At 45.3% G+C, this 12583-nt stretch overlaps 1 protein-coding gene across 1 annotated transcript in view; it reads left to right on the forward strand.

Annotated features, from left to right (window-relative positions):
* UBE4A (ubiquitination factor E4A) overlaps positions 1 to 12583 on the forward strand; it is a 55895-nt gene that overhangs the window by 28778 nt on the left and 14534 nt on the right. Inside the window, exons 11-16 of the mRNA XM_070426169.1 lie at positions 1235 to 1539; positions 2750 to 2882; positions 4456 to 4643; positions 7302 to 7402; positions 7512 to 7625; positions 9293 to 9467. Coding sequence (XP_070282270.1) covers positions 1235 to 1539; positions 2750 to 2882; positions 4456 to 4643; positions 7302 to 7402; positions 7512 to 7625; positions 9293 to 9467 — 1016 coding nt within the window. The remainder of the gene's footprint in view (positions 1 to 1234; positions 1540 to 2749; positions 2883 to 4455; positions 4644 to 7301; positions 7403 to 7511; positions 7626 to 9292; positions 9468 to 12583) is intronic.

The following is a 12583-nucleotide window of genomic DNA, read 5'->3' on the forward strand; positions in this document are numbered from 1 at the left end:
ATCTTTATTAGAGATTTTCTATCCCTCTCATTGACAATTTAAATGAGACAGTAGATAACAATTCAGCATGTTTTTGGCCTGTTCAACCACCTAGATTAAAACACAAAAGTGAATGTCATCTAGTTTCCCAGTAAGGCTACCTCCTCCCCGCTCCCCCGCCCCCCCAGACATCACCTTCAGGGCCAGAGAAGATGATTTGGGGCTATACACGTAGAGAAACTACCCATAACATTGAATCGTGGGTCTTCCTTTCCTTAGAGAACATTTGGCTGGCCCTTTGTGAAAGATCATGAATACCGAACAGAAGGCTTTCTCATCGCCGCCCGGCGGCTGCTCGCTTGTAGGTGGTCTCTATTACCGTAGAGCCTCTTTTTTAATCCTCACCCAAGGAGTGAGGATATTTTTCCCATTGATTTTTAGAGAGAGTGGAAGAAAGGCGGGGAGGAGAGAGAGACAAATTGACTGGTTGCCTCTCACACGCACCTGGACCGGAGCAGGAATCGAACCTCCCATGCCCTTGACCAGGAATCGAGCCTACAACAGCCGATGCTCTAGTCTAGCCACTTAGTCACACCAACCAGGGTTTTAGTGCTCTTCTAACCATGGGAAGACTGTCCATATAACTATATCTAAGTACGTCATTGCACTTGTGGGTTGTCGAATTCTCCTGCTGGCCTTCTTGTACTTTGCTTAATAGTTATTTATTTGACATAGTAATATCCCAATCTATACCCTGCCTACTATTTGTAATTACCTATAATTATGTTGAAGACTTAGTAACGTTTTCCAGTGCTATGCCCCCTGCCTCTTTGTCAATAACTTTCATGAGTGCCTTCTGTATTGTCATAATTGCAACTTCCTACATCCTAAAAGAGATACTAGAATAAATTAATGAGGATTTGACCCTAGCCAGTTTGCCTTAGTGGATAGAGCCTGTGGACTGAAAGGTCCCAGATTCGATTCTGGTCAAGGGCACATGCCCAGGTTGCAGGCTTGATCCCAAGTAGGGGGCATGCAGGACGCAGCCAGTCAGTGATTCTCTCTCATCATTGATGTTTCTATCTTTCTCTCCCTCTCCATTCTTCTCTGAAACCAATAAGAAATATATATTTTTTAAAAGATACAAAAAACTATTATAAAAATAAAATGAGGATTTGTATTTCTGGAATGGAAAATACTCAACTATCCCTATATGAGCCTCCTGACCCAGTCTCTTCTGCTTTCTTGGAGGCAGGTTGCATGATCAGATGGTAAAAATCAACCAAAATCTGCACCGGCTGCAGGTCGCCTGGCGAGATGCTCAGCAAAGCTCTAGCCCCGCGGCTGACAACCTGCGTGAGCAGTTTGAGCGACTTATGACCATCTATCTCTCTACCAAGACCGCCATGACTGAGCCGCAGATGCTGCAAAACTGCCTCAACTTGCAGGTGTCCATGGCCGTTCTCCTCGTTCAACTGGCCATAGGCAATGAGGGCTCCCAGCCCGTAGAGCTGACCTTCCCTCTGCCCGACGGCTATAGCTCCTTGGCCTACGTGCCAGGTAAGCGGGCCTGCTTGGGAGCTTCCTGTCTGTAGCCACTGAGGTTTACCTGGGTCACCTTAGAAGGTAAACCCTTCCTTAGTCATCATCCGGCTGTTTTTGGACAAACTGCTCCTACTTGCAGTGCCACCTCCTGGTGCACGTGTGGGGCCAGCAGCCTTGTCCTCAGTCTTGTGGCTCCCACTGTGCACATCAGAGGACAGGCTTCAGAGGACAGAGGCCTTTCAGAGTCGGGTTCCAGCGCTGTCAGTTTCCATCATTGATACTGTTTGTTGCTCAACTTGGAAATTTACCTAACTCCTCCTGTGCTAGTCTGTAGGGGGAAATCATCTCCTGTTGGTTAACCAGGAAGGGAAACTGTATATATATGTGGTTGATGTATCCATCAAAATTAGAGTATATGTTCTGGATAACTGTATTGGTCATCCATTACTGAGTAATAAATTATCCCAAAACACAGAAACTGTAAGACAGCAAACATTATTTCACACTGGGCCTGTGGTGTCAGGCACCCAGGAGTGGCCTAGCTGCATGGTTCTGATTCTGGGTCTTGCATGACGTTTGGCCAAGCTGTCAGCCAGGGCCATAGGAATCTGAGGACTCGGCCATTGCTGAAGGATCTGCTCACAAGCCTGTCCCGTGGTTGCCTGCTGGCCTCTTTTCTACACCACACAGGTCCCTACTCAGTGCCACTCCTGATAGGGCGGCTGGCTCCCCGCAGAGCAAGGGACCCAATGGGAGCTGCTCTTACAACTGATCATGGAACTGACATGCACCAGCTGTGCATGCCTCAGGTGTATCTTCTACCCGGAGGAGTGCAGGACGGGACACCCAAGGGCGTGAGTAGCAGGAGGTTAGGACCATCCTGGAGACCGGCTAGCATGGTCACCTAATGAGTCTTTAAGATCCTTCGTACATCTAAAGGGTTGTTTAGTGCCCGGTTAAGGTTGAGTGTGGGAAATCGGTGTACTCTCTGAAACTGCACTGATGTGTTAACAGTATTTTTGTGTTCCTACTGCTCTTATATTTATTGGATAAAAATAAAAATTGACACATTTAAAGGAGACTCTGCACTTATTAACTTGTCACCATTCCTAGTATCTACAAGACATTTGGGTTCTGAAGGTTAACAGAATACACTGAATACACTGTAGAATTTGTATGTACAGAAAGTCAGGCGTTTGGCTAATTCCAGTGACTTTTTTTCCAGAATTTTTTGCAGATAACCTGGGTGATTTCCTCATCTTCCTCCGCCGCTTTGCGGATGACATGTTGGAGACGTCCGCAGACTCCCTGGAGCACGTGCTTCACTTCGTCACCGTCTTCACGGGAAGCATAGAAAGGTGAAGCGCTGGGGCTCAGCTTCCCTGGTTAGAGCTGCAAAGCGTTCAGAGACTTCTCACCGAGGACATGCCAGCGGCTCAAAGGGTTCCTCCAGAAGCTGTGTTACATTGTCGATCACCTGACCATCCTATGGGTAGCCAGAAACCCCACTCTTGCCCACAGGGAATTTGAACTTTCCTATAAGGTACCTGATAGGCATGCCACTGCCAGCCCCTAGTGAAACTCACCTTAATGCAGAAACCTGACCCGTGGCAGCCAGGTGCTAATGATCTTTTAATAACCGTATGATACAGGTTGCTCTTGAAATCCTGAGTTGGGTGAGCAGTAAACGTAGGTAAATGCTTTCTGATTTCAAGTCTTTCTCGTTCGTCGCTTCTAGTCCTCTTTGCCAAAGGACGATTCTCACTGACAGTAGAGATGCCTCTCTGATGTTTCTGGTGCCTCGGCCCAAGGAACACGTGTGTACGTAGTGAGGATTGCTCCACGGAGAAGAGAATGAGCCACAGTCCTTGGAGCCATGTCAGTGAGAAGTAGGTAAAAGCGATCCTTCACTGAGCTGAGCAGATCTAATGAGGAAACATAAGTCAGCAAGTATTTATTAGGCGCACCTGGTATGCACTGTAAGTAACATAGAACGCTTGGAAAGGCAAGTGTTTCCCTGATGAAACAGTCAGACTAGTAAGCAGGAAAGAATGCATTATAAAGAAGTACACAGAATGGCTAAGCAGTAAATACAAACCCAAGTACTCGCCCTCACACTCGGTAAGCTGTGACCTCAAAGTTGAATGGTATTCCCTACATTATCCCCCAGAAATTGACAGACTGAAAGCCGCAGAGCCCTGTTTCCCACAGTGCTGGCGTGGCATGTTTGCTCCTCTGGAGACAATTTGACTCCTTGGCTTGGACGCTTTTGACATGGTGGTCGTAGAGGGCACGGCCCAGCACTTTCCCTAAGAAGAAGAAGGAAGAGGTTTCAGTTACTCTTCATACTCCTGAGAAGACTGGCTAGCCAGGGCCCTGCACCAGTGTACACCAGTATTTTCGGAGAAATAAAAACCTGAAGTGGCTGAAATGAATGTTGATGAAGATAATGAAATAGTTTTCAAACAGCCCTTCTCTGGCATAGAAGGAGAAAGCACAAGAGACAAACAGCTACACAGTCAAGGGAAAAGGAAAGAAAACGCAGTCAGTGTTCTGAATGTATTGTGTATCCTTCTGGAAAATGTGATTTTATTACGAGGACTGCTTTTTTGTATTTAAGAAGATACAGTGGAATGCAGTTGTTGAAAGGGTTGTCAGAAAAAACTGTAGGTTCAAGTCCTAGGAAGCAGTCCGTGGCTTTGGCTCGCCTGCCCAGCTGCAGTGCAGGTATGCGCTCCGGCTCACAGCAGCCTGGCTCAGCCTCTTCTAGTTTTCTTTACAGATTTATGTCTTTAGTTACTCTGCCTGGAGAGAAGGGTCACCAGTAACTTCAGGTTTAAGTACTAAAGTCTTTGTTGTCACCATCAAATAAAGAAAATAAAACATTTTTTAAAATCTACCCGCTCAACTTGCTTTCTTCCCTGTTTGCAGGATGAAGAATCCCCACCTGCGGGCCAAGCTGGCTGAGGTGCTGGAAGCGGTGATGCCCCACCTGGATCAGACCCCGAGCCCCCTGGTGTCGAGTGTGTTCCACCGGAAACGTGTGTTCTGCAACTTTCCCTACGCAGCCCACCTTGCGGAAGCTCTGATCAAGGTCTTTGTGGACATTGAGTTCACAGGTAAAGCGGACAAGAACTAAAAAGCTGATACTTGTGCAATTTCATAGCTGATGTTTTTTACTAGTTTGAGTTCTTGTCAGTATTTGAATATCAGAAAAACATCATCCTTTATTGAATTCTTACTATGTGCCACCTTGATGCTAAGTGCTTTTTTTTTACATTGTTTCATGAATTTGTCACCATCTGGAAAGTTTTACTGTATTATCCTCATTTTACATATAAGGACATGGATCCTCAAAAAAATTAAATTATTTGTCTGTCATATAGCTGAGTGGTAGGCTTAGGTCTTTCTCCTCAAAAAAAAAACATACACTCTTACCAACTTTATTATTTACTGCTTGATCAAACCATACTCAAATAAATTAGGCTGTCTGATTAAAACCCGAGTCTTTATTTTCTCTGCCTCAAAATTGCAGAATAGTGGATAATGAGACAGTGTGCTGATTGAAATATTCTTTTATCCAAACTGTCTAATAGTCTAATTGTTAGATTAAGAATAACAGCAGGCTCCCTGGCCAGTGTTGCTCAATGGTTAGAGTGTCAGCCTGCACACCAAAGGGTCAAGGGTTTGATTCCAGGTCAAGGGCATATACCTAGGTTGAGGTTTGCTCCCCACTCCTGGTTGGGGTGCATTCCAGAGGCAACCAATCAACCTTTATCTTTCTCTTTCTCCTTCCCCACCCCCCTTCTTTTCTCCCTCCCTTCCACTTTCTCTGAAAAACAATGGAAAAAAGTATCCTCTGGTGAGGATTAACAAAAAAAGAACAGCAGGCAACACTCCCTTTCTCTCTTGGCTTTTTGAGATCTAACCCTGGGATGCTGTGTTTGAGTAAACAATACCCCATCTCAACCAGTAAACAGGATGTTAAGCAGTTACTTAAGACCCTTTTTATTTTTTATTAATTATTTTTTTTTATCTTCACCAAGGGTTTTTGGGGGTTTTTTTAGAGAGAGAAGGAGAGGGAGAGGGGGCGAGAGAGAGAGAGAGAGAGACATCGATGTGAGAAACACCAGTTGGTTGCCTCTTGTACATGCCCCAATTGGGGACCAAACCCACACCCTAGGTGTGTGCCCTGACCAGGAATCAAACTCACAACCTTTCGGAGTGGAATGGCACTCCAACCAATGAGTCACACTGGCCAGGGCTAGACCCCTCTTAAAGGGGATGTCCTAGTATCCAATGACAAATACAACATTTATTATTTTTTTAATTTTATTTTTCCATCACAGTTTACATTCAATATTATTTTTTACTAGTTTGAGGTGTATCGCATAGTTGTTGGACAATTATAAAGAGACATTTAATTTTTTTAATATCTTTTTATTGCTTTATTTTTAGAGAGAGAGATTGAAACATGGATAAAAACCATCAATCGGCTGCCTCCTGTATGCCCCCTACTGGGGATCGAGCCCAAAACCCAGGCATGTGCCCTAACCGGGAATCAAATAGGCAACCTCTTGGTTCATAGGTAAATGCTCAACCACTGAGCCACACCAGCTGGCACATTTAACATTTTATTGACTACCTTCTCATCTTTAGATTTTGACTTTGTCACTTGTTCTGTTCACCTGAGCCTTGGTTTCCTCATCTATAAAATGGGTTGAAGTGAAATAATGCATGTAAATCTTCATAATACATAAGAAGTTGAGCAGTAAATTGCTGCAGTTTCCTCATTATCTCATAACACAATTCTTTAGTTTCCTGCAATTATCTCAGGATATGTTATAATCCCTGTCTTATATCGGAGGAAGTGAAAGTTGCAAAAGGTTAAGAGACTTGCATGATGTGGAGCAGAAGGAAAACCTAGGTCTTCTAACTCCATACCCCTTGCTCTTCCTTTATTATGTGACCTGACCTGTATGCTCTAGTGCAATATAAGCCACAGGTTTTCAGCTTCTGTCCTGATTTTTCAGAGTAATTAAGAAACGGCCCTGGCTGATGTGGCTTAGTGGATAGAGTGCTGGCCTGCGGACTGAAGGCCCCGGGTTTGATTCCTGGTCAGAGCACATGCCCAGGTTGCGGGCTCGATCCCCAGTGGGGGTCATGCAGGAGGCAGCCAATCGATGATTCTCCTTAATCATTGATGTTTCTATCTCTCCCTTTCCCTTCCTATCTGAAATCAATAAAAATACATTGAAAGAAGGAAAGGAGAAAGGAAAGGAAGGGAGGAAAGGGAGGGAGGGAGGGAGGGAGGGAGGGAGGGAAGGAAGGAAGGAAGGAAGGAAGGAAGGAAGGAAGGAAGGAAGGAAGGAAGGAAGAGTTGGCCACACATCTGGCATATTATCTGTGAAGATTGTGGGGATTATTTGATTTCCCATCTGCACATGGCTGTCTGCCATAATGGCAGGCAGAGGCTCATTTAGAGTCTGATAAATACTCTACATTTCATGTGGAAGCATTTGTTTCCCTTGGCTTTTATTGTGTAGGTCAGTCCTTGTCCTCTTGTGTAGGACAAGGTATTCTTCTGCTCTGTCAGTGAGGAAGTAAGCAAATGCTTGCCTACAGCTCTAGGCCTTTTTGAGCTCTCAAGGCAGATTTTGTCAGCCTTGACACATTCAGAGTCAAGGAAAATGGCCACACATAGACATAAGCTCTTACTCTTTCTCTAATGGCACCTTTAACACCTTTGCTGGGCTTTTGCTCTTGCCTTACTCCAGGAGACCCCCATCAATTTGAACAGAAGTTCAATTACCGCCGTCCCATGTATCCCATTCTAAGGTACATGTGGGGAACAGATACCTATCGAGAAAGCATTAAGGTAAGAGTTTTCGGTGAAACCAGACTAAGTTATCAGTTTTTGTTTCAGATAAACCCCATAAGTTGCGGTTCAGTACTAAAATGGTTTTCTCTTGGGCTGGGCCTTACAGGATTTGGCTGACTATGCCTCTAAGAATTTAGAAGCCATGAATCCCCCACTTTTTCTCCGCTTTCTTAACCTGCTAATGAATGATGCCATATTCCTTTTGGATGAAGCCATACAGGTAAAAAACCCAAACAGATTAACTGCTCCTACACCTTCAAATCATGGCCAGTACATACTTTTAAACTTTTCATCAAAATAGAGCAATCTTCATGCTTTTAGTACCAGTTTTAGACACTAGAAATCTGCAAGTAGCAGTGTACTACCAGCCTTCCCCTTACAGAGCTCGAGAAGTGTGGTTCCATTAAAGACCAAAAGCAAGGCTCATTGAAGCCTCGAGCTGGGATGATGCCTTGGCAGAGGGTGGAAAAGAACATATGATGAGGCCAAACTGAGGTAGACTGCCAGAACTAACTAGGCTAGCCCCACAGAAGCCAGAACCTCGCATTTGGTCAGTGACTTTCTCTTCAACCTTTTCCATCCCAACACATTAGGAACAGTGGCTCACTGAGGCAACGCTTCTTATCCCTCTCCTGAAAGATTGTGATTTTTACACCACTGCTTGGAAAAAAACTAGCTTGGGTTGTTTTTTCATGTAAAGACTTGCCAATACCTCCCAAATCTTTAGCTGTATAGAAACATGGGTTTCACAGCATGGACAGCTGGTGCCTCTCAGCCCCTTCGGGGTTTTGGATCCTGGACCATTCCTATGGAGCTGCCTGTTGCCCATGTAAAAACTTCCCGTCTACAAAGGGACAAGCAGTGACCAGCTGGAGGGGAGGCAGGAAAATCATGAGGGTAGCCTGTTGGAGAGCCATGAGCTCCTCCTGTTGATTAGCAGTCTCCCAGCAACTTGTGAGAAATTTTTCCTGCTTTTTGCATCTATATATATAAAAGCCTAAGTGACCGCTTGACTGTTCGACCAGTAGCTATGACATGCACTGACCACCAGGGAGCAGATGCTCAACTTACAGGCATGGAAACATGGAACAGACTGATGAATCGAAGAGGGAAGCGGGGAGGAGGGAGAGTGGGAAGAGGTTAACCAAAGATCTTATATGCATAGTAGAGGCCCAGTGCACCAATTCATGCACCAGTGGGGTCCCTCAGCCTGGCCTGCGGGGATCAGGCCAAACTGGCAGTCTGACATCCCAGAGGGGTCCCGGATTGTGAAAGGGTGCAGGCCAGGCCAAAGGACCCCTCTGGTGCACAAATCCATGCACCAGGCCTCTAGTAATCCTGTAAGATTTTAGATAGATTTTCTTAGAAAACAATAAACAGCCCCTTCTAAGTAAAGCTGTGTGACCCAGATGGCATTTTCATGGGACTGTAATTTTAACATGTTTGCTGTAACAGCAAAGGGGGGTTTAAAATACGGTTCTCCTTCCTGGCGTCTTGCGTGTTTGATAAAGCTTTGTTTTTTAATACAGCTTTGGGGGATTTCATTTTATTTTTTCCATCATTCAGGAAGGGTTCATCCTCTTTTTCGTCCTATTTGTTTTTGCTTGGGTTTCATACATTACACCACTTAGTCTCTATAATATTTCTAGAGGAATTACCAATAAGTCTACCTAGGCTGAAACAAGACTATACGGAGCCACAGTTTTTCTTTTTTCCCAAAATTTCTCTTTTAGCTTCAGCCCTCTGCTGAGAAATAAAGCCTCATGTCCCCTATGGCCGTCCCTGGTTTTCCCAGCATAGTGGCCTAGATTTTAAATGGGACCTCAAGTCTGATCTTCCCTTCAACTGAACTTCATCTCTGATACATTCTACCTCTGGTTCCCATAGTATCTGAGCAAGATAAAGATCCAACAGATTGAGAAGGACCGAGGTGAATGGGACAGTCTGACTCCAGAAGCCCGCCGAGAGAAGGAAGCTGGCCTGCAGATGTTTGGACAGCTGGCACGTTTCCATAACATCATGTCCAATGAAACAATTGGTACCCTTGCCTTTCTCACATCAGGTAAGTACACAGAGACCGCTTTCCCCAAAAATGCAGTGGTCAAGATCTGCTTCATTTGAGGCACCAGCCCAGCTGAAACTAAGTGTTCAGACTCTGGTGCCATTATCCTCACAATGTGGGAGAGAAATCAATCCCTAGGGGCTTCAGGAAACATGATGGTGCCTTGTTGGCAGGGAATGAGGAAATGGCCACCGCACACTGCTGCCAGAAAGCACAAATGGGTATCGTTTTCTTAAGGACAAGTTAGCAATATGAATATATCGGGTGGAGAGGAGGAAAATTAACCTGAAAAAGAGTCTGGAACTCTGATTAAATGTAGATCAAACAAAGACATTATCTCCACCCCTCTACAGCTACACTGTCCAGTGCAGTAGCCTCTTGCCACATATGGCTATCAAACATTTAAAATGTGGCCAGTTTGAATTGAGATGTGCTATAAGGAAATACATACTGCAAAACTTAGTATTAAAAAAGAAATATTAATAATTTTTATATTGATTTCACGCAAAATGACAACCAAGAATCACCAGACATTTGAGGAAATCTAGCATGAAACAGATAATATGTGAAAAACTTTTTTTCCTTTCAGTTTATTGATTTTTAGAGAGAGGAAGGGAGAGGGGGAAAGGCAGAGAAAATAAGTGCGCCTGGCCAGTGGGCTCAGCAGTTGAGCGTTGACTCAGGAACCAAGAGGTCACTGGTTTGATTCGCAGTCATGGCACATGCCTGGGTTGCTGGCTCAGTCTGCAGTGGAGGGTGTACAGGAGGCAGCCAGTTGATGATGTTTATTTCTCATCAATGTTTCTATCTCTCATCAATGTTTCTATCTCTCTGTCCTTCTCCCTTCCTCTTGCTCTAATAAAAAACATATTTTTTAAAAAAATCAATATGAGGGCCAAATGTCAATCAGCTGCCTCCTGCTTATGTCCCACTGGGGATCGAGCCCACAACCCAGGCATGTGCCCTTAACCAGGAATTAAACTGGCAACCTTAAGGTGCACAGGACAACGCCCAACCAACTAAGCCACACCAGCCAGGGTAATACATGAACACTTTCATAAAAATTTTCATAATCTCAGAGGGATAAGAGAAGATATAGCATATCAGTAGAAGGGTCAAAGATAAATTCAAGGAACTCTTGAGAGCAGCACAGAAAGGACTCCCATAAGCACATTAGGATTAAAATTATACAGCCTGGCCTGCGTGACTCTATGATGGAGTGGTCAACCTATGAACCAGGAGGTCATGGTTCCATTCCCGGTCAGGGCACATGCCCAGGTTGCAGGCTCGATCCTCAGTGTGGGGCCTGCAGGAGGCAGCCAATCAATGATTCACTCTCATCACTGATGTTTCTGTCTCTCCCTCTCCTCTCTGAAAACAATTAAAAAAAATTTTGTGGAGGAGGGCACTGCATTTAAAAAAAAAAACTAAACTACAGAATAACCATCATTGAGAACCTCCTAAAATCTAGCTGAATGAAAGTCATATAACTAAGGATTTAAAAAAGCCACATGGGGTGGAGATGCTGAATGGGCTAGTTCCACATCAACGTGTAACAGATAAAATATGAGAGGAAGCCCTGGCCATGGTGGCTTAGTTGGTTGGGCATTGTCCCATCCACTAAAAGGCTGCCAGTTCAATTCCCAGCCAGAGCACATGCCTGGGTTTCAAGCTCGATCCCCAGGGGGCGGTTAGGGAGGACATGCAGGAGGCAGCAATTTTTTGCTCTCACACTGGTGTTTCTCTTTCTCTCTACCTCTCCCCCTCTCTCTCTAAAAATCAGTTATTTTAAATCTTGAAAAACAATCAGGAAGGATATCTCTGCTGCAGAGAATCTCCCCTGAGGAGCGCGGGATCCCAGCCCCTCACGAGGCCCCTCCATCCCAGGGTTCCAGAGCCAGGATGAGATGTCTCCATAACTTCCGCCTGAAAAACCAGTGGGGATTGAGGCTGATGGAGAGTAAGACTGCTGGAGTCCCAGGCAGTGCCTCTTAAAGGAGCCACACATGCATTTACTCAGACTCCCTCTTAGTTCCAGCTATGGGGCAGCACCTTGAAAGGCACTAGGGACATCCTGGAAGGAACTGAATTGTCTGGCATCAGGGTGAGAGCTGGAGGGGCAGCTTTCTCCCAGAGGCCATAGTTCCTTTGCTGAGCCCGTCCCCTACACAGGGCCAACAGGTAGTGGCCATATTGAGTCTCCATCAACTGGCTGTTAGTGTTCAACACACCTGGGGATTCCCTGAGACCCCACCCCACCAACTTGCCAATCAACCCAGGCTGATTCCAGTGGCTTTTCCATATAAATGGCCTTCAAATTTACCTAATATCTCTCAAACAAGCAGCAGCTGGCCTTGGTTCGCAACTTGACCTTTCCTGGGCACCTCCAAGCCAGCACAGGTAGCAACTATCTGCATATCACTTTGTAGCTCATTCTTGGTGGCCCCGGGCGGTACACAGGCAATGGCTGTCCATTGCCTGGACCTCCTGGTAGGCCCTAGAGCCTGTATACTTGGTGGACAGCTTCAGACCACATCAAAGCACCACCCAACCACCTCATAAGTGACACACAGAAGGGGCAGACTCAGCAGATAACAGAGACTTGCTGAAGTAAGTCCTGCTTTGTGGGGTGGGCCCCTGCACAGTGGTGGCAGCCAGTCCTTGCAGCTGGTAGCCTGGGGGTAAATCCCTCCCATTAACATCCCAACAGCAATTAAGGCTCACCTACAACAGGAGGGTGTACACAGCCCACGTGGTGGCACACATGGAGCACCCAGCTCAGGTGAACAGGGAGGCTGTGCCACTGGACCCTAAGGACATCTACTACATAAGGTCACTGTACCAAGCCTGAGAGACGGAACAGCTCTACCTAATACATATAAACAAACACAGGGAGACAGCCAAAATGAGGAGACAAGGAGACATGTCCCAAATGAAAGAACAGAACAAAACTCCAGAAAAAGAAGTAAAAAAAAAAAATGAAGACAAGCAATCTACTAGATGCAGAGTTCAAAACAGTTAAAAGGATGTTCAGTGAAATTAGAGGAGGAGTAGATGAACTTAGTGAGAACTTCAACAGCATAGAAAAAGACATGGGAGCCATAAACCAGTCAGAA

Source organism: Myotis yumanensis, unplaced genomic scaffold (assembly GCF_028538775.1).
Source record: "Myotis yumanensis isolate MYYU_CA2020_CCGP unplaced genomic scaffold, mMyoYum1.0.hap1 SCAF_10, whole genome shotgun sequence".
NCBI lineage: Eukaryota > Metazoa > Chordata > Mammalia > Chiroptera > Vespertilionidae > Myotis > Myotis yumanensis.